The 22964-nt window shown below is 43.5% G+C and overlaps 1 protein-coding gene across 1 annotated transcript in view; it reads right to left on the bottom strand.

Annotated features, from left to right (window-relative positions):
* alox12 (arachidonate 12-lipoxygenase) overlaps positions 1 to 22964 on the bottom strand; it is a 42665-nt gene that overhangs the window by 17596 nt on the left and 2105 nt on the right. The window contains exons 2-6 of the mRNA XM_075450961.1: positions 19281 to 19427; positions 5775 to 5976; positions 2050 to 2131; positions 1801 to 1923; positions 1610 to 1716 (exon numbers count right to left, since the gene is read on the bottom strand). Of these exons, the coding sequence (XP_075307076.1) occupies positions 1610 to 1716; positions 1801 to 1923; positions 2050 to 2131; positions 5775 to 5976; positions 19281 to 19427 (661 nt within the window). The remainder of the gene's footprint in view (positions 1 to 1609; positions 1717 to 1800; positions 1924 to 2049; positions 2132 to 5774; positions 5977 to 19280; positions 19428 to 22964) is intronic.

Raw genomic sequence — 22964 nt, 5'->3', positions numbered from 1 at the left:
TTGCCGGGGTCTTGTAATAAATACCGTGTTTCATGAGAAAATTTATATACTTTATTAATATCTTTCATTTTTGTTAAGGAAAAAGGAAAAAGGAGGTTAAGGGCCCAAATGCAGGAGTTATGAACAAAAGGTTTATTTAAGCAAAAAAAAATGCTGCAAGAGCTAGAAACACATAAGTTAAACTTGAACTGAGGAGGAACAAACAGAGTCTGTATAGAGCTGCAAGAAAATGACTAGACAGAGGAATTTACATGAGTGACAAAAACTAACAACCCGGAAATGATGTGAAAAGGAATAACTGAAATCCAGGGGTAAATATAGTAAGGGAGTGGCATGGGAATCAAAGACAGGTAAGCTGATTAGTAATGAACGTGTGACATGAAAAGGAAGTAAATGACGAGAAATGAACAAAGGAACAGGATTTACCTAACAGGAAACAAACATCTGACTGAAATAAATACTAAACTAAGGCAAAGAAACAAGGTTGACCCAACCAAAACTAGAACATAGAAAAACCAAAAACCAAAAACCCCAAAGATCCTGACAATTTAGCACCCTTAATATTCCACGACAACATCTTGATCTCTGTAATAGGACTATTGTTACTCTATTCATCATACTTTTACCCACCTGTGTTACAAACATAAATGAAACAAAAATTTGCAGTTATACCAAAACAGTATGAAAACATATTCCACTAGATGACAATCAAGGAACACGATGGTTCACTTCAATCTTCATTCCCAAAACAGACGATAAAAAGGAAAAACTAATAATACATCTGTGAAACTAAACTTCCCTTGCACTTCTGAGTTCCCACCCCTCTTCTCGCAATCTTCACAGTTGTCTTTCTGCAGCAATAAGCCATAATAAAAAAAAAAGTTTAAAAAAAGGTTTCAACCACTAACGATACAAATATCATCTATGAAAAGCTCAGCTCACCCTGGCCCATGTCTCCCATTGAATGAAGCATAACCACAACTCAAATCCCCTCTCACTTCTCAAGCACATCATAGACTATCTGCCCCCCACACTTGACCCCCACTAGTTCGCTTTCCGGGCAAACAGATCCACAGAGGACGCCATCGCCATAGCTCTGCACGCTGCGTTGAGACATTTGGAGCAACAACAGAGCGATGCCAGGATGCTCTTTGTGGATTATAGTTCGCCATTCAACACCATCATCCCAGACATTCTCATTACCACACTGGGCACCCTGGGCCTCCCCCCTCTCACCTGCACCTGGATCAAGGATTTTCTGACCAACCAACCCCAGACTAACTGAACTGAACTGAACTGAATTTAGTTGAATTGACTTAAGATTACTGAGACTGGTACCAAATGGTCTGTGAATGCTAAAATGTGTTTGACTACAAACTGTTCAGAAGCCCTGGTATCTTGAGGGAAGTGGTATGGGCTCGAAAGCTTGTGTTTAGCTTAAATGTATCAATGAATGGAACACCATGTGTGCTTTTCTTTAGAGCAGTTCAATAAATATGTTGTTGAAGAAAAAGCAGAACCAGAAAAGAAGTCTAGTTGCCTCCAATTTAAGCTTTTAGGATTTCCCTGAGCAAATCCGGTGAGAATGGTTTAGTTTTTATTAACCCACCAGCTATGGGGCTTCTCAGCTTCCAAAAGATCCGTTTGAAATCTTCAAGGTCATTCCAGGACTTCCCAAAAGTGATGGCCATTTTTTTCAGAGACAGCTCAAGCAAGCTGATGAAAAGGAAGGGGTCACATTTTCAAAAGTTTTCGAAATCATGTTAAAAATGTAGGTTTTTGTGTGTGTGCACCACCTACGCATAGTGTAAAGAATGTTCAAAATCACTCCTCTTCTCATTGTCAAAGCGGACATCTTGGGGTAAATCAGCTTCTGTTTTGGCATCAATACATCTGGGAATCCCTTGAGCCCATGTTAGCCATCTGAAACACACACACACACACACACACACACACACATATGCAAAAACATACAGGGTGTGATACAAATGCGAAAACTTTATGAATTTGACAGCAATGTTTGAAATCTTTGTATTGTACGTGTTGGACCTATAAGTCTTTTGTCTCTCCTGCAGCTCTATCTTCCTATGTGCCAGCAGCTGTGGTGATGAATCGTCCAAGAGTGTCTTTGCTATGAAGGCAGGAAGAGAAGAAGAACAGTAGAGTCTGTTTCTCAGAATAGACATACTTGTTTCTGTCTGTCTCTGGCTCTCTCTCTCTCTCTCTCTCTCTCTCTCTCTGACTATATATATATAGTCCAAACTCACCCTTCCTGTGGGTAGTTGCCCTCTTAAGCTTGGGTTCTCTACCTAGGCTTGGGAGCTTGGAGGTTCAGCAAGCCTAGAAGTTCCTAGAAATGCGCTCTTCTGGACAGAAATCTCGGATGTTGGTCCTAAGGTCTATTGCAGCCACTCTCCCAGTTTTATGGGTTATGTCCCTGAATGCTCCGATTATTACAGGGACCACTGTTTCCTTCACTTCCCATATTGTCTTCCTCATTCAGCCCTTGATATTTTTCAAGATTCATGTGTTCCTTCTTGTTGATAATGCTGTCATTGGGAACCGCTACATCAATCTATACTGCCTTCTTCTGTAGTATGTTGACCACCATAATATCCAATTGGTTGGCCATCACCAGTTTAGCTTAGTCTAAATATGAATGTCCCACAAGATTTTAAATGTTATTGTCCAAGACCTTTGGAGTCATCACGCACTTTGACTTTGACTTTCAGGGCCTGTTCTTGAGCTGCCATGATTAGTGCCTCTGTACTGTCTCGCAGAGTAGCCTTTTCTGGGCACTGATAGGACCTCTTTGTATAGGCCTGTTCTTTAATCTGTCTGTGGTACAAACAGTCCAGAATCTTATCCTTCCATGGTTGTTCCTCCACTTCTTTATCCCCTTCCCTTGGTTTCAGCTGCCTGAAGCGCTCACTTAGCAGTTCATCACTGGGGGCCAGCTTCCTGATATATTCCTGGAGCTTTGTTGTTTCGTCCTGAATAGTGGCTTTGAGATTCACTAGCCCCCAGCCTCCCTCCTAGTGTACAGTCTCAGGGGGCTGAACTTGATACCCTCCGTGCATTGTGAGGAGCTTTCCTCAGTGGCCTCTATCTCCTCCTTTGACTAGGTAATTATACTAGTGGGGTATCTGATGACTGGTAGGGTACATGTATTGAAGGCTCAGCCTTTTCTCTTTCCATTCAGGTGACTCTTCAGGACCTGCCTTTCTCTTTGTAGGTACCTCCTTTCAGCTTCTTCATGGTTGCCATTTACCTGTGGAACCCCAAGGTATTTGTAGCTGTCCTGCACGCCTGCTATGCCTTCTCGTAGTTCAGCCGCTTAAGTTGTAATCAACTCACCTCTCTTAGATATCAGTTGACCGCATTTATCTAGTTTGAATAACATCACAATGTTCATACTGTACATCCTGGTCAGGCTGATTAGTTAGTTGATGCCTCACTCATTCCTGGCACACAGCTTGATGTTCTCCACTTAGAAGAGGTGGCTAATAGTTGCTCCACTTTGGAACCAGTATCCATAACCACTCTTTGTGATGATGTGGCTAATGGGGTTCAGACCAAGGCAGAACAGTTGCATAGACAGAGCATCTCCTTGTTACATGGTAAATTGTGTAACTGGATTGGAAATGGCCTCCAGGGTTGTCTTCCACAGTCACAATGAGTTCTTAATGAAGGTTTTTAATGATCTGTTGATGTTCTAAAGGCTCTAGCATGGTTGCCGCGTCTGCTCGCGCGAGCAGTGTTGATGACGTCACGAGTTCGTGCCCGCCATAGGACCCTATATAGTGGCGCAAGTCGTTGCGCGCCAGTAGTTGCAATTTTCTCCATCACAGAGGTGGCGCTGCTACGTGAAGGTTACCTCTACTCTACAACCACGAAAGTGGAGAAGAAAACAATGCTGCTGTCAAGAGCAGGAATACTGTAATTAATGATACTGCTGCAGTATTCAGATCATTTTAATTTTTTAATTCAGTTAAAAGAGGTGAAGGTTTGAAGCCCCCGGCATCAACAGAGTCTCTGCCCTCTTCTTTGCCTTCAGGGATCTGTCCCGTAGCTTCTTCCACACATTCTTACAGAACTCTCCCTCTTTCCCCAAAGTTCTGCACATCTCTGTGCACCAGTTTGGGGAGTTTACGTGCTCCCTGTGCTGTTTCACTGCAGTTTCGTACAGCTGCCTGTACAAACGCACCTCCTGACTGAGCCTGGTCTCACATCGGTCCATCCGGTTCGTTGTGCTCGGCGCCGCCAAGTTACAAAAATCGACTGGTGCACGACAACGCGCTGCGCCGTCTTTTCAAGGGAAGCGCCAGGCCTGAAACGTCATTTTGACGTCACGGTCCACCACCGCCGTGACAGACGCGGCAACCATGCTACCGCCTTAAGAGTTCCAAGCATTCCAGTATTCATGTGTGTAACCCCGAGCTGAAGGCTTTCTTGTAATCAGTCCAGGTAGTGCACAGATTTGTATGTCTGATCTTTCTAGCAGCAGGTTGATTTCTGTTGCAAGGCATTCATGAACTGAAGTTAGCCTCTTACGCTAGTAGGTTTGTAATATGTCAGGACCTGCTGGAGTCCAGCTCGTCTTACTTGAGACTCTCTCTTGGATATCTGTCACTGTGGGGTCCTGTTCTGAAAGATTGTTGTGGTCAGCTGTCATATCCATTTGCCATTGAACATTGGGCATACATTTTTTCAGTATTGTTCAGCCTCAACCCTGGGCAGGTCTATTATCACCTTATTACCCTGCCATTGAGAATACACTTTGAATGGTTCAGTGAAAAACATCCCATTTATTCCTCCAAGCTTCAGCTTCTCTCGTGTATCTTCCATCTAAGGTCAGCTGCCTTAGTGTTGAGGTTATCAGGGATTTGTAATAAGGCTTGGTACCCATTCTCAGATGGTGGGAATGATGACCTGTCGTCAAGGTTCCACCTTGCCATGGGATCTTTGTTGCATCTCTAATTGTGATATCAAATTCTATTTGCGTAAATAAGAACACTGGGTTACAATGTCATTTCTTTGTTAGCTTAGATGTTGAATTTCAAAGTATCCCTTGGTCCCACATCCCCTGCATATATTCCTTCTCACTGGGATTGCTGCAACAGCATTCCAACATGTGAGGTTCTCCATTCTAGTTCACAAATGGCTTGTTCCAGTTGATCATTTGTCATCAGTATGTCCTGGGCCCAGAATACCTGATGCAGATCTCACTAATCCAGGCAACATCCTCCATGGAGTGACTCCAATTATATCTCTCGCTCAGATTAATACTAAGGTTGCTAGAGGCATGCCCTGACCAAGAATTAAAGGATGGATCATCTCTTCCAAGGACGATGACAATAACTACATATTTATGATATTCAACTGAAATTGTAGAAAGCTGAAACCTGAACACTGAGGAATGTTATCCTCCACAATTTCACCCATAATAATTCCACACATAATAAATAATCAATTACAGGCAGCAGTATCTAACTTCATTAACATTTGATCCTAAATCACATTTTTAATGAACCTAAACTATAAACTAGCTGTCATGCACAAATATTGTAATGTCAGGAATGATTTCAGGCTGAACTTTGTCAGGATGACAAAAATGACTACGAAAAGAAATTTGCTTTACACCATGTTATCCACTAATTCAATGTAAGAGTTGTGTTTGATGAATCAGTTTGGGGTTTGATACAAAGGCTTTAATCAATACTTTTACAGTTGAGCACTGGAAATCCATTCTGAATGCCTGAACCATCTCCTACCTGTACCCTCTCTTATCTCCACCTTGGTTTCTCCAATTAGCCAGCGATAACAGGGGAAAGTCAGCACTTTTTCTCCATCTGTAGGCTCCACCATGACATAACGACAAAACCAGTTATCTTCAACCCAGTACCTTTCTTTCTCCAGCCTGACCAGTAACAGGGAACCTAAAGGTGAAGAGCTGGTCACTTTGTACTGATCTACCTGAAATAAATGGAAGGACAGAAAAGAGATAAAGAGATGATAAAAAAGAAAGAAATGCAAGCGTCATCACAGATTACTGCAGTTACTGCATACAAACTAATAGCTTCATTAACATGGACTGCATGATTTGTGTCTCCTCTCTCTAAATTAAAGTATGTTTAATGGCAGTAGGCATCCATCTGTGAAACACTGACTCTTTCATGCAGTACACTGTATTCTCGTGGGCCAGAATGGAACTGTTGATGCCTGAAACTTGCATATAAATTCAGAGACATTGCTATTACTCAATTAAAAAGTTTTTAAACAACAGACTCAAAACTAAGCATTTTTCAGATTGCTTATGTATTTGAATAAATAATCAACTCCAGACTCTCGGCAATCCAGTTCATACTCACACATATACATACATAGAATAAAACTTAAAAATAAAATAAGAAAATAATTGTGTGTCTGTGTGTGTGTGTATAAAATAATAAACAATAAAATAATAAGTGATAATGAGAATAGGGATAAGTAGTAGAATAGTGGTAATAGTTTGTTTTTTAATCAATAAACGGTAAATATTTTAGCAGAAATAAATGAGGAACAGTCTCAGATTGAAACATTTCTTAATGCGTGACATGCAGTGATGTATTCTCCTGCCAGTTCTACAGCAGAGCTGGCTCCTCCCAGAAGGATTGGAATTGTTTTGTTTTGTTGGAGGGTGAGGAAGTCTGGGATTTTTGCTTTAAATTTGGGAAATAATTCTTCTCAATGTGTGAGAAAGTGAGTTTCTGTCTTTACTTCTCCTGTGTCACAGTGGATACAAATTATTTTTGTTCTTTCTAGCCATTCTCTTTTATGGCGACCAGTTTCAATGGCAAGTCTATAGTCACTGAGTCTATATTTTGTAAGGGTTTGTCTTTTTAATTTTTTTTTATTTTATTTGGGTTAAATATTGAGCCAATTGCAATACTCTGTCCAGTAAATTATGATATTCTAATTTATTGATTTTTATTTAGTTTCTATTTTCCACTGTTTACATTTTTGTTTATTATCTTTGTCGGTTTGTTTTCTTTGTGAGTATGGAATTATTTTTATAGTGTAATTTTGACTCGTCAAACTGATTTCCTCATTTGTACCATTCCAAGTATTATTTTCTGGCTTTAGACAGACCTGCTGCTCCAAGTATGCTCTTTGCTGTTATGACTCTATCTTCTCTTTTTAATTCTAATTAAGAGGGGGAACTGGCCCGGTTCTGCTCTGCAGCTGTGGTTTGGACAGTTTCTGTGGACTGTGGATATTCTTGCATTCCTTGTTCTGTTTGTGATAACAGTAGGCAGTCATCTGCATACAACAGACACTTGACTTCCTTCCCCTCCAAGTCAAGTCCTGGGGCTTTTTTACCTCTGGATCCTCCATGGTTAGATCCCCACGGTGTTCTGGGTTCTTGGGCCAATCTTCAGTGTCCTTGGTGAGAAATTCCAGCCCCTGTAACCAAGTATGGCTCTGAATGAATTTCTCTGCCTTCAGACCCCTTCAGACCCCTGAATGCATAATCTGCAGGATTCAGTGAGGTGTTGACATACCTCCACTGACTAGGTGTAGAGATCTTCAAGATGATCTCTACCCATTACCAACAAAAGTGCGAAATCTGCTTTTTCTGTTTCTGATGTACTGTTCTGTAGAGATGTGCTATCTGTCCAGAATACAGACTCTTGGAGTTGCAGCTGCAGCTCCGATCTCAACACCTGGTCCACGTGGGCAGCCATAGTAGACGCAGTGAGCTCCATGCGAGGGATAGTCATAGCCTTAAGCGGTGCCACTCTAGCTATCCCGATGACAAATGCACAATGTGCTTCGTTGCTACTGTTCTTCTGTAGAACATAGCTAACTGTCCCATAACCTTCTTCACTGGCATCAGCGAAATGATGCGGTTGATTAAACACCGCTTCACCAAAGCCTGCGAGCTTGAAACACCTAGGGATGCTGACGTTCACTAGCTGTTGTAATGCAGCCTTCCAGGCGGACCAGTCCTGAACTAGCTCATCGGGTATTGGGACATCCCAGCGCATCGTCAGTCTGCAGAGCTCTTGCAGGATTTTCTTTGCTGAGATCACCACATGTGCCAAGATACCCAACGGGTCGTAAACTGAGCTCACAAGGGATAGGATGTTTCTCCTGGTGGGTGCTTTGGCTGGCATGATGATCTTAAACTTGAAACTGTCAGACTCGATACATCAGTGAACTCCCAAAGCTCTCTCTATGGGAAGCGAATCTCAATCCAGGTCAACGTCTTTAACCTCAGTTGCCCTGTTTTCTTCTGGAATAGCAGACATCACGACTCTGCTGTTGCTTACCCACTTGGTGAGCCTGAATCCACCCTTTCCACACACGGCTCGCAGGGTGTGGTACAATTATACTGCCTCCTCTTCAGAATGGACCGATTTAAAGACAGTAATCCACATAGAAATTGTGGAGCACTGTGTCGACTGCTTGGGTATTTGACTCAGTTCTACTGTCTTCAGCACATTTCCGCAGGGTGAATTTGGCACAGCTTGGAGATGAGGTTTCACCAAACAAATGCACGACCATTTTATATTTCACCATCTCTCAACTTATGTTGCCTAATGTCCACCAGAGGAACCGGAAAAAGTCAGAGTCCTCATCAGGCACGTTCATTTGGTGAAACATCCCTTCCACATCAGCCATAACTGCCACCTCCTCTTGTCTAAACCTGGTACCAAACTCTACCATCGTCCCAGCTGATATCCTTGCTGTGTACCTTCACAGCATATCCCTTATCGATGATGCCAGCCATGAACGCTGAGTACTCTGAATGGAATGTTGGATTCTTCCCAAACTTTCGCCTCAAGTTCAGAGTGCATTGCTCAGCCACCCTTTGGTTGTTGGGCATCTTCAGGTCTTTATTCCTCAGTGGCAGTGCAATGGTGTAATGTCCATCAACAAGTTTAGTTGACCGTGTGACCATGTTGAGAAACTGAAAATCTTCCCTAGACATTTCCAGCCTCTCAAACTGATTACACTCAGAAAAGTCACACTGAAACTGCTGATTCCAGTCTGGTAACTGCTATTAGGTTTGCTTGAACCTGCATCAATCTGTACGCTGTGCTATTGTAGCGGGGTAGACTATGCTACCCGTAATGCATTGTTATATCTGTAAAGGCAGTTCCGGTTATGATCACTAAATGTTCAGTTATACTTACCTTGGTGTCCGTCTCAATCATTATTATACACGGTGTCAGAAAGTGGCAAAGGACATATGGCTCCAAGAATTTCATAGATGACAAGTCAAGTCGTTAGCGAAAGAGTGGATATACCTGCAAGAAACGGAGAAGTTTGGCACACACGAACGCGAGGACAACGCCAGTGAAGCTGCATGAGCCGGTGAGCGGGAAACTCAGATAAGCTAAAGGGAAAACAAAGACTCGTCATGGCGGTTTCATTGCAAATAACACAGCCAGAACCATTCGACTTCTCGAGACCGTCTGACTGGCCGAGATGGATCAAATAATTGGATTATTTTATGAATAATTATGATTATAATGAATTGAATTCCAATTGGCTTGAATTGGACTTTATTATCTAAGTGCCTTGAGATGACATTTGTTGTATTTGGCGCTATATAAATAAAAATTAATTGAATTGAATTGAATCCGACGATTTGACTGCTTCCACGTTGCATCCGGATTACGTGAGCAAGACGAGGAATATCAGGTAAATGCTCTCCTATATGCTATGGGGGATGCGGCCTACGATATCCTCAGTATCCTGCCGATCACGACTGCCATGAAAAAGAAATATGCCTCAGTTAAAGCAGCGATGGAAAAGCATTTCATAGGCAAACACAATGTGATTTTTGAATATTTTTAATATGCGATGCCAGCAAGAGGGGGAGAGTGCAGAAGCGTACATCACCGAGGTTCACAAATTAGCAGAACACTGTAGATTTGGCTTACTGAAGGAGGAGCTCATCAGAGACCGAATTGTGGTGGGGATAAGAGACAGAAAGTTATCCGAAAAGCTACAAATGGACTCTGCATTAACACTACAGAAAGCAATAGACCAAGTGAGACAAAATGAAACTGTTAAGAAACAACAGGCAATACTGCATGGTGCTCCAGTCCAGTCAAACATGGATGCAATCAAAACAATGAGAAGAGGAAAAAACTTTCCACAAACATGGAAACAAAGGCCTCAAACGGGTGATACACCCAATGACAAAGAATGCGGACGATGTGGGGGACGAAAACATGCATGGAAAGATTGCCCAGCTAGAGATGTGGAATGTCGGAAGTGCCACAGGAAAGGACATTTTGCTGTGGTCTGCCATAATGGTCAGGCAGTACACACTGTCACAGAAGAACTGTCAGACAGCGATTCAGACTGTGCGTTCTTAGGGGAAGTGTCTACAACAAACACCAAAGCGTGGATGGAGAAGGTCACTCTGAATGGAGACGCAGCCAACTTCAAAATTGACACAGGTGCAGATGTGACCTCCATACCAGAAAGCCTGTTCAATCCAGAGAGAGACGGTCAGCTACACAAGCCGCTGAAAAGGTTAGTGGGCCCAGGACAAAATGTGCTGAAAGTTAGGGGCTGCTTTCAGGGCAAACTGTGTGCAAAAGGCCGACTCACAGAGCAATGGGTGTTTGTCGTGGAGGGGCTGACACAGCCGCTTTTGGGTCTGCCAGCCATACAAGCCATGGGGCTGGTGCACAGAGTGAATGAAGTGACACAGTCAGATACTGACTTCAAGGCACTTTACCCAGCAGTGTTCCAAGGGTTAGGAAAACTGACAGAACCGTACCACATTGAACTGGAGGAAGGAGCTGTACCCTATGCACTGTCAACTCCCCGCAGAGTACCCCTTCCACTCAGAGACAAGGTACGTGAAGAGCTTGAGAGAATGGAAAATATGGGTGTCATTTCAAAAGTAACTGGGCCAACAGCATGGTGTTCTGGCATGGTAGTGGTGCCAAAACCTAAGAAAGACAAACTGAGAATCTGTGTGGATCTCACACACCTGAATGCTGCAGTGAAGCGAGAGCGCCACATATTGCCGGCTGTAGACTGAACTCTGGCAATGATGTCAGACGCCAGAGTTTTCACCAAATTGGATGCAAGGTCAGGATTTTGGCAGATTCCGCTAACTCCAGAGTCTAGGCCTCTCACAACCTTCATCACTCCATTCGGGAGGTACTTTTTCAACAGACTCCCGTTTGTAATTGCATCCGCTCCCGAACATTTTCAGAGAAGAATGTCACAGATGTTGGAGAATTTCGAGGGGGTCCTGTGTCATGCAGATGATGTGTTGGTGTATGGACGAGACAGACAGGAACACGACCAGAGACTGCACCGTGTGCTGCAGAGAATGCAGGAGGAAGGACTTACACTTAATGAGAAGTGTGAGTTTTCACAAGAGCACATCACATTTGTTGGACACAAGGTATCCTCAAAAGGAATTGAATCAGACCCAAACAAAGTGAAGGCTATCCTACAGATGCCTGAGCCTACCTGCGTGGAGGATGTGTGCCGTCTAATGGGTATGGCAAACTACCTCTTCAAGTTTGTACCTCAGATGGCCACCATCACAACGCCACTCAAAGACCTGCTGAGAGAGAAAAACGAGTGGGTTTGGGATGAACCGCAGCGTACTGCTTTTGAAAAGCTGAAAAGGGGACTTAGTTCACCAAAGGCGCTTGCTCAGTACACAAACACAGCAGAGACAAAAGTATCTGCAGATGCATCACCATACGGAATAGGTGCTGTCCTAATGCAAAAACAAACAGATTGGACCTGGCAACCTGTCACATACATCTCAAGGGGATTGACAGACACAGAGAAGCGCAATGCGCAAATTGAAAAGGAGGCGCTGGCGGCGACGTGGGCGTGTGAGAGACTTACCTCATACCTGCTAGGACTGCACTTCACTCTGCAGACGGACCATAAGCCACTGGTCCCTCTGTTGAGCAGCAGAGGTTTGGACGACCTCCCCCCCAGAGTTCTGAGATTTCGACTGAGACTCCTCAGGTATGACTACGACATTGTTCATGTGCCAGGCAAAAGCCTCATCACTGCTCATACTTTGTCCAGAGCTCCACTGAGTGACCCTCCATCGGCGGATGACCTGCGGCTGGAGAAGGACGTCCAGGTATTCGTGGATGCTGTGGTGTCTTCGCTGCCAGCTACGGACTCACGGCTGGCAGAAATCAAGCAGGTACAGCAAACAGATGACACATGCAAAACCGTTACACACTACGGTCAAACAACTTGGCCAGAGAAACACAGGGTGAGTTCCAACATCACACCCTACTGGCAAGTCAGGGCAGAGCTACAAGTAGTAGGAGGGCTTCTGAGCTTCTGATGAGAGGGGAGAGAATCGTCATTCCCCAGACACTCCAAGGCGAAATGATGAGCAAAACTCCACGACGGGCAACAGGGAATTTCCAAATGCCGCGCTAGAGCTCAAATTTCGGTGTGGTGGCCAGGTATCTCCACACAAATCAAAGAGACTGTAGACAGATGTGAAATGTGTCAGAGATACCGAAGTCTGCACAGAAAACCCCTCATGCAGTCATGTGTCCCTGATAGGCCCTGGCAAAAAGTCGGAATGGATCTGTTTGAGTGGGCGAACAAGACCTACCTTCTCATCGTCGACTACTTCTCACGATACATCGTATAGTCTCTTCTAAACCATCAACTTGTGTTTTAGACCCAATCCCAACCAGACTGTTCAAGGAGGTTTTCCCATTAATTGACACTTCCATATTGGATTTGATCAATCTGTCTTTGTTGACAGGATATGTACCTCAGACTTTTAAGGTTGCTGTAATTAAACCTTTACTTAAAAAACCTACTCTTGATTCAGAAGTGTTAGCTCATTATAGACCTATATCCAATCTCCCTTTTATGTCTAAAGTTCTTGAAAAAATAGTTGCAGCTCAGCTTTGTGATCACTTACACAGAAATAATCTGTTTGAAGAGTTTCAGTCAGGATTCAGAGTGCATCATAGCACAGAAACTGCACTGCTGAAAGTTACCAATGATCTCCTCTTAGCCTCTGATAGCGGACTTGTGTCTGTGCTTGTCCTGTTGGATCTCAGTGCTGCATTTGATACGGTCGATCACAGTATCTTATTACAGAGACTTGAACATGTTATTGGGATTAAAGGAACTGCATTAGGCTGGTTTAAGTCATATTTATCTGATAGATTTCAGTTTGTTCTTGTAAATGAAGAATCTTCCTCACACACCAGAGTAAGTCATGGAGTTTCCCAGGGTTCTGTGCTTGGACCGATTCTTTTCACTTTATACATGCTTCCATTAGGTAACATTATTAGACAGCATGGCATAAATTTCCATTGCTATGCTGATGATACTCAGCTGTACTTATCTATAAAACCAGATGAACCCAATAGGTTGGTCAGACTACAAGCATGTCTTAAAGACATAAAGACTTGGATGACTCAGAACTGTCTGCTTCTAAATTCAGACAAAACTGAAGTCGTTATCTTTGGACCTAAGCGTTTCAGGGAGAAATTGTCTAGCTATATAGTTACTCTAGATGGTATTTCCTTGGTTTCTAGTTCTACAGTGAGGAACCTTGGAGTTATTTTTGACCAGAATTTATCATTTGACTCGCATATAAAACAGGTTTCTAGGACTGCCTTCTTTCATCTTCGTAATATTGTTAAAATCAGGAACATCTTGTCTCAGAGTGATGCAGAAAAACTAGTCCATGCATTTGTTACTTCAAGATTGGACTGCTGTAATTCTTTATTATTGGGCTGTCCCACATATTCTCTGAAAAGCCTCCAGCTGATCCAAAATGCTGCAGCCAGAGTTCTGATGAGAACTAACAGCAGAGATCATATTTCTCCAGTTTTAGCTTCTCTTCATTGGCTCCCTGTTAAATTCAGAATAGAATTTAAGATTCTTCTCCTTACATATAAAGCTCTTAATGACCGAGCTCCATCATATCTTAAAGATCTCATTGTAAGATATTTTCCTAACAGAGCACTTCGTTCCCAAACTGCAGGTTTACTTGAGGTTCCCAGAGTTTCTAAAAGTAGAATGGGAGGCAGAGCCTTCAGTTATCAGGCCCCTCTCTTGTGGAATAAGCTGCCAGTAAATGTCCGGGAAGCAGACACCCTTTCCACTTTTAAGACCAGGCTTAAAACTTTCCTTTTTTATAAAGCTTATAGTTAGGTCTGTTGAATCTGATAGTGTGTCTGCTAGTGTGTCTTGTTCTGCCTCCACCTCTGGCACCTTCTATACTTTCATTACCCCCTACCCGAACCAGGGTTTGAATCCCATTCCCGCTTATCTTACCTCTTTTATTTCTCCCCGTACCCGAACCAGGGTTTGCATCCCCACCCCGCTGTGACTGGTGTGCAGTTGGTGAGAGGCTGAGGTAGCTTGTGGCTGTAAAAAGATGGTTGTTGTGGTGTGAGGAGCAGATCTATATAGGGAGTATAGGGAATTACTCACTGAGTCTGGTCCTTTATTTATTTAATTTTTCGTTAGCACAAGTTTCTTGTGTTTACCTTGAATAGGGATGGCTCAGGTAATCCTGAAACATCCCATAGTTAAGCTGCTATAGGCCTAGACTGCTGGGGGGCCTCATCTGTCACACCTTTCCTCACTTTACTCTCTTTATGTATATGTGACATTATTGTGGTCATTAACTCGTGTTTCCCTGTTCCAACAGATATCCTTTGAATGGTGTTACAGTGCCCCCGCCGCCGCGCCCCCCCCCCCTTTCTGTCTTCTCAAACCCCAGCTGGTCGAGGCGGATGGCCACCCTTCCTGAGTCTGGTTCTGCCAGAGGTTTCTTCCTGTTAAAAGGGAGTCGTTTCTCTCCACAGTCGCCTCCGGCACGCTCAGGACGGGAGATTGGACCGAAAAACAAAAAGTTTTCAGTGTAATCTGTTGGTTTTCTTAGCTAGGAAATTGTTTTTGAATTGGCTCTATATGAACGAATCGGATTATTTTATGAATTATGATTATTATTAATTAATTGAATTCCAATTGGCTTGAATTGGACTTACTATCTAAGTGCCTTGAGATGACATTTGTTGTATTTGGCGCTATATAAATAAAAATGAATTGAATTGAATTGAATCGAGGTCGTGGAGCTCAAAACCACATCATCGGAAGTCACGGTTCGTGCTGTGAAGAAGGCTTTCGCATGTCATGGGTACCCGGAGACTGTGGTATCCGACAACGGACCACAGTTTTCTTCAGAGACATTCAGAACATTTGCAAAAGAGGCCTGTTTTGCACGTCACGAGCAGCCCTCGCTACCCGCAAGCAAATGGTGAGGCTGAACGTGCCGTGCAAATAATCAAAAGTCTGTGGAAAAAGGAGACTGACCAAACCAGAGCACTACTAGCATATAGGGCCACACCATTAGAGCACGGATACTCACCTGCACGGCTACTGATGGGGAGACACCTGCGCACATCCCTCCCACAGTCTGCAGGTCAGCTCACGCCAAAATGGCCTGACCTGGAGGCTTTTCGGAGGGAGGATGAGAAAGGACGGCGCAAACAAGCTTCACACTACAATCTTCGCCACCGGGCCAGACCACTTCAAGAACTCGACGCAGGACAAAAGGTGTGGATCACCACAGAGAAAGCTCCAGGGACTGTGCTTGGGACTGCAAACATGCCAAGATCATACTTGGTGGAAACAGACAAGGGGGTTCTAAGAAGAAACAGACTTCACTTGAGAGCAACCGAGGATCCCTCTGTAACCACCACCAAGTCAGGCAGAGTCTCCAAGACTCCAGAGAGGCTTGACCTGTGAAGGAAAAATAGAGAGAAACATACTTTGAATGTTCCAGTTTAATACAGGGTTTTAAAGAGAAATGTGTTTTGATAAAATAAATAATAAGAAAGTCTAATATGTAATGAAAAGAGTTCCAGAGACTTTGACATGGGATATGTGCTTAGCTAAAAGGAAGAGATGTAGCGGGGTAGACTACGCTACCCATAATGCATTGTTATATCTGTAAAGGGAGTTCCGGTTATGATCACTAAGGGTTCAGTTATACTTACCTTGGTGTCCGTCTCAATCATTATTATACAGCTATGGCCAGCTTTCTCTCGGAGAGGTCCATTGATGGTCCAGCCAAGCCGTGTTCTTACAGCATATGGACCATCCTTTATGCTAGCAATGATTTGCCAGGGTTCAAGAGCCTTGGGTGCATTAGTCCCAATAAGCAGTCCTATCTCTGCCTCTATTATTGGAAGCAACACCTCCTGTAGGTGTGGCCACTTGTCAACATCCTCTTGTAAAGGAATATTACCTTTTGTTGCAGGAATGGTTTTCTGGGCAAATGCATCTGGGAGCTCCAGGAAATCATTGCAGTCCAATCTGCTCACTTCCAAGCCAAGCACCACGTGACTGCTCACAATCCTTTCCTCTCCCATAGTCTTCAATAAGATCTGTGTCTTTCTGCCTGTGAGGTTAAGCTCTTTCATTAGATTCTCAGTACAGAAACATGCAGTACTGCCAGGGTCAAGGAAAGCGTAAGTCGTTGTCACCTTTTGGCCCTTGTTGCTCTTTACTTGAACTGGAACTATAGCTAAGATGCTCTCTAAGTTCTCAGCACTTGTAGCTCCATTGGTTGTAGTGCTGGTGCCCACAAACCCACTTACAACCGACTCTGACGGCCTTTCCTCACCTTTGTATGACTCACGTTCAGTCCTTGTGTCTTTGTTTGATATGCCACTTTGGGCCTTCATGTGCAACACTGTAGGGTGCAACTGCATCCAAACGTGACAAGTCATCTTCTCCTTACATGAGGTGCTCATGTGGCCCCTTTTAAGACCTGTTTGTGCTGAAGTACAAACCTTTGGCTCACAAGAAGTATGTAGAGATTTCTTCATTTTCTTCCACTGTTCCATAGAATGTTCTGCACCATGACAGAAAAGACATGGTTTGGCAAACGCATGCTCTTTGCTGTTGATAACTTTAGTTCCTGGCTTAAACATGGGACTCACTGCTTCATTGCTTGTGATAGTTGCCGCTGTGACATAACCTCTTTTGTTGTCATTCTCCTGTGCAACCTCTCATTCATTTGACCTGTAGCTGAGCTCTTTGAGGAGTCTGTCACCAAACAGTGGGTGCAACACTTCGCTTGCTTTTTAATTAAATCCACAAGGTCGTTGAACCTGGCTCTGCGATACTCATAGTCCTGAATATTACCGACAACGCTTTTCCATCTCTCCCTCAGCTTATATGGGAGCTTGGTAATTATAGCATGCATGTTAGCTGCATTATCAAGCTTTTCCACATACTCCACGTCAGTCATAGCATTACGACATGCTGTGAGATAGAAAGACTGCAGAGCTTCTCCGTCGTCAGACTTGATGGGAAACCAGTTCGAAGCTTTGATAATAAATGCCACTGAAATCTTGTAGGTATTTCCGAGGTGTTCTTCCAGAAGTCTCTGAGCTTCACGGTAGCCAAGCTCAGGTTCCATATGGAGACGTACCTGCTCCCTGGGTTGCCTGCCCCTTTTTTAATTGCTCACTATTAGAACATTTTGAAGAGCCAGGGAGGCGAGGGGAGGGGCCTGGTTGCTGCCTGGGGCGGGAGGGGCCGGGAGGAGGAGTCGTTCTGCTGATTCGGGGCCTGTGGTGGCTGGGGGGCTGCTGACCCCCAGATGTGTCCGCTGGGGTGGGAGGGGGACCATGAGCGGATACGGATGGGCTTCCCGGGTTCTGTGCTGCATGAGGGCTGCTGGTGGCCTGGGTCTTGGGGCCCTCTCTGGGGGGGGGTTATCATGTGGGACCTGTGCCATGTGTATCGCATGTTCATGCACTCACACACACGCACGCACACACCTGTGGTTTGAGGTCATCCATATCCACAGTTGTGTTTCCCTCAGCCTTCTGCAGAGCTTAAAGGCCTGACCCATTCATTTGAATCAGGTGTGCTGGAGCAGGGAAACAGCAGGGAGGTGTACCTTGAGGACCAGGGTTGGGAAATACTGGTGTAGACCATGCTTTTTGATAAGTATGTTGCACACAGGTCGCACATACAGTGAAGGTTACTGTTCTGTTGTATCATCTGGTAGGTGTCTTGAATTGTGGACTTCATGCTGTGTTGTGTTTCTTGTGTTGTGCTCCACTTTGAATACTGTGTTGAGCAGAGCATTATCCTTAACAAGACATGTTAGGTACTTTTAAACCTTTCTTTGGATGTTTGGATCATTGCATGGAATGTTTCCTTCTCTCACCTGCACAAAGTTTCCTTGACTGGCATTTGAACCAGAATGAGAAGTGTCCCGATGCTTTCACAGAGCAAGAAGCATGGGATGTACCAATGGTGTGAAACTACATAGGGGTGTTCCTGCTAATGTTAAAAGAATCCTCATTCAGTCGACTTAGATATGTAGTGAATCTGAGTATTTCATTGTCATGTCAATTCTACTGGTTCATTTATATTCATGCAAATATTTGATGGGATAAACGTGTGGACATGGATGACGGAGGGGAGGGGCTTCCAGTATAAAGCCTGAGTAGCAGCTCCTCGTGAGAGAGAGGTGGGCAGTTTGGGCCTGAAAGATCCCAGTGCTAGAGCCCTACAGCTAAGGGCCTGGCGTTAAACAATGTGACTGATAAGTTTAAGTTGGTTCATTTTGGAAGAATTTTGAAGTTAGTTGCCTTAGTTTTCCCTTATTTGTTATTTTGCCTCCACAATGCACCTTTGCACAACTGCACATGCCACTTTACCGGTGAACCGGAATAAAAGTCAAGCACTAGATGATGTCTTGAGTCCAGCCTCCTCCTTTGACCACTCAGCCAAATTCTACTACACTATTTAATGTCAGGTGGCAATATTAGATATTAACAGAGAGTAGTGTAAAATACATTTTGGATTGTTTACTGATGAACAAGTGACAAGGTCCTCATAAAGTCAGTAGAACCTGATGGAGTCACAGGATCCCAAAACATGAGACTCACATTGGAGACTACACTGGGAAAGTTACAGTATGTTTTCAATTCCTTTGTTTCATTCATTTCATTTCATTTTCTGTACTTAAATTTTCACGTTTATGTGGGGTAATAAAAACAAGTTTTTGTTCGGTTTAAGAAAACATCCTATTTGGCCTAAGAATACACCAATTCAAATAATTAATTTAGCTAATCTGATAATGGCAAGATGTGTTTATTTGGCATGCTGAAATCTGACTCGAAAGAAAAGTTTCTGTATAGGTTTGTGCATGAAGGAGTCTTGAGAAAAATGATTTGATGCTGTCAGGATGATTTGGACATTTAGGCACTTACTGCTCCTCGGCAGAAATCCAACCCAGGATTGTCCAGCAGGGTGCGTTCACTCTCCCCTTTCTCTCCAACCAGTGTCAGAAAGATGTAGTTGTTGGTGCCTGAGTACTCTGATGTACCAGTTGCTACTGTTACACTGTAGACTTCCATCTGAGGATGCACACACAAACAAACACACCAAGACACACACATCCTGTTAAACCCTTAACAGGCGGGCAATTTTTGCCTGCAACTCCTAAAAAAAGCACACCCAAAGTAAATTGAAAGCTGTGCTTGAACCACTTGGAGTAGAGGGCTGGTTGAAGTCTCTTTTGAAAGAGAATACGGTACTCTGAATCTTCACCTACAACAGAATCTCGGTAAGTGCTACTGTCACAGAGCAATATGAGCTTGAATACAGTGAAAGAGATGATTTTTATGTCTTCCAAATTTTTCTTCCTAAATATGTGTATTAAAAGTGACTTTAGCATAGGGCTGCAGACTGAAAAACACAATGGGACTACAGCCTGAAGTCTTACCTAGTCCCACTTCAAATTTGACTGTAATACAACAAAAACTGAGTATTTTGTACAGGTTTTTCTAAGGATAGGACCAGGCGTGCCAAAGCTGTGCCATTTGGAGAGCCTCTGGGAAAAAAAGGCTGCCATTCCTGAACACTTCAACATACAGTCATGATCTTGGGCTCCAATGAAAGGTTACACTTGGGATTGTCTTATTCCACATCCAGATCCTCTGTCAGTATCACTGACAAAGAGCAACAGAAGCACAAACACATTTTGTCTACAACCAGAGCTTTGTGCATACAATAAAGGTCCAAACAAATATTATGCAATTAGTTTATATAGATAAATAATGACATAGCAAACCACGCTGAACAGTATTTACAATTGTATTAACATTATTTGCTGTTGGCAACATGCCAATCATTGTAGCGGTCTCTGCCTGGCACAAAGCACAGGGGCACATCACATGTGGCACACTTCACAGGAGTCTGTCCCCGTCTGACGTCAGAAGCATCACTGTCCCGACCCGGTGTAAACAAACCCCCGAGGCCTCCTCCTAACTGTATTTTGGTTTTACGTCCGTTTATCCATGTTGTAGAAAAAGAAACAAATAAAATGCAGAATCTGAAATTACGCAAGTTCACCATCAGTAACAGGTCTGACTCCAAAATCTTTGAGACCCTTTTGAAAAAAGCTGTTGGCAGGATGTCTAAGCAGCAAGAGGAGGAGTTCAGCTGACGTAATATGTCCTCCAGGTCTTTGCTGTTAATGGGTTGGAACTGTGTCATGGTGTTTAAACGGGTTTTCGTTGGAGACGGTACATATGCAGGTGTTAAAGAGAAGACCTGGTTAAAGGCAGGGCTCTCAAGTTTTCAAGTTTGCTTGGAGTGAGATTCGGGTGGGGCAGGGGCCGGCCGTGTGCGCGGGGGGTTTCTTTCGGTTTTTTTTGGGGGGGGGGTCCCTTGCAGTATCCCATCGCCATAAACTAGCTACTTAAAGAACAAAGAAATTGTTTTATTTATACCAAAATCACAAATCTTCACTTTTACACTAAATTCTGCTATATTTTAAAATAAATTGTTTTAGGTAGGCCTATGCAAAGTCTTAACAAACAAAAAAACAGACAAATTAAATTAAGAAAAACAAACATAACCCCAAATGGGCCCCTTGAGCAGTCCCTCTCTGTGTGTGTTTGTTTATGAGTGTTGTTGGAAGTGTTTGTGGCAGATTTTGATGCTTGATGACTGATATTGGGGGCTCCCATTTAAAGCACTGTGGCTCAATGTCAGCCATTTTCACAGTCATGATGGATGACAGAGTTCCATTCAGAGCCAACGTGTTCCTGGTCTTGGTTTTATTTAGCCCCACCATGGAAAAAACCCTCTCTGCATCAGCATTTCAGTGTGGCAGAACTAATACCAGTTTGGCAATTGTAGATGGGAATTTGGGAATCTGTTCATACCAGTCACCTTTGAAAAAAATTAACCACGGAAGCCTAATTACACTCCTACATACTTTTCATTTTTCATTAAGTTGCTCATGTCAAAGGGTGTGTGCTGAATATTTAGACCTACTACTCCAACGAACACTTTAATCGGCAGGTATTGGTCTTTTACAAAGAGTAGGAAAACTATAGTAACTAACAAAAGATTAAAATAAATGAAGATATGACCTGCTGATGATCCTGACGGTTCTCTTCCACCTCCAGCTCGTCTACAACTTCTGCACGCATTCAGAGCATAATAGGTTGTGTCTGTGCATTCATGAAACGCGTGCTTGCAGCTGAAAGCTATTTCAGACCTCACCCAGCAACAAGAAATTCTGTTTTCTGATTGGCTGAGAAATTCTATTTTGTGATTTGCCGATGGGTTGCTAAATCAAGACAGCTGTACCAGAGCTATAGTTCTGAGCTGTACGAGCGCACAGTAACCTGCCATTGACTCGTTTATAGTATCGGCCATTAGAATTTCTGTGCGACGAAGTTGATCATTTCTCAGCGTGAGAAATGGCATGTGTGGCGTGTGAGCGTGTGAACTTGTTGAAATGCGTGTGTCTCACGCTCATTGCGTGAGACTTGAGAGCCCTGTTAAAGGGGAACTCCGGGGCATTTGAAGCGTGTTTCCATTGCTAGAGGTTGTCAAATAATGCTAGTAGGACACAGAGAGGTGCGTATCTGCGCTCCCTGTGTGGAGATTGCTCTGTCCGCACAGCCTGTCATGCGAGGCTAATACGTGGTGGCTAAGGGGCAAGCGCTAACCCTTCCACGTAAAACAACAACTTGCACACTGCAGAAACGTCACACCACTTTATAACCCATCCGACAATAAAGTCACAAGCCTTACCATCAAAACCATATGCATGGTTCTCACATTACTGGCATGGGGACGTTACAAAACAACTTTATAAACAGCATGTAACTCACCGGCTGGTTGTAGGCTCGCGCATGTGAAAGCCCAGAAGAGTCGATGGAGAATAATCCCATATACAAAACAATTATATTCTCTAGAAAAACTGCGTTCAAGTATTTAAAACATTACAACAATACATGCCCAGTAATATTGTTGTAATGTTTTAAATACTTGAACGCAGTTTTTCTAGAGAATATAATTGTTTTGTATATGGGATTATTCTCCATCGACTCTTTTGGGCTTTCACATGCGCGAGCCTACAACCAGCCGGTGAGTTACATGCTGTTTATAAAGTTGTTTTGTAACGTCCCCATGCCAGTAATGTGAGAACCATGCATATGGTTTTGATGGTAAGGCTTGTGACTTTATTGTCGGATGGTTTATAAAGTGGTGTGACGTTTCTGCAGTGTGCAAGTTGTTGTTTTACGTGGAAGGGTTAGCGCTTGCCCCTTAGCCACCACGTATTAGCCTCGCATGACATGCTGTGCGGACAGAGCAATCTCCACACAGGGAGCGCAGATACGCACCTCTCTGTGTCATACTAGCATTATTTGACAACCTCTAGCAATAGAAACACGCTTCAAATGCCCCGGAGTTCCCCTTTAAAGATCTCACGACTGTTTTCAGTTATACACCGTTTAGAGATCACTGCTGCTGAGACATTTGTGTGCAGTGAAATCGTACTCTCAAAGAAAACACAGGAATGATCCGACAGGCCCACATCAGACACAGTAACCTTTGAAATGCTCAGACCCTCAGAGATCAGTAAGTCTAGA

Source organism: Odontesthes bonariensis, chromosome 19, assembly GCF_027942865.1.
Source record: "Odontesthes bonariensis isolate fOdoBon6 chromosome 19, fOdoBon6.hap1, whole genome shotgun sequence".
NCBI classification, from domain to species: Eukaryota; Metazoa; Chordata; class Actinopteri; order Atheriniformes; family Atherinopsidae; genus Odontesthes; species Odontesthes bonariensis.
This window is presented reverse-complemented; position numbering and strand designations above follow the sequence as displayed.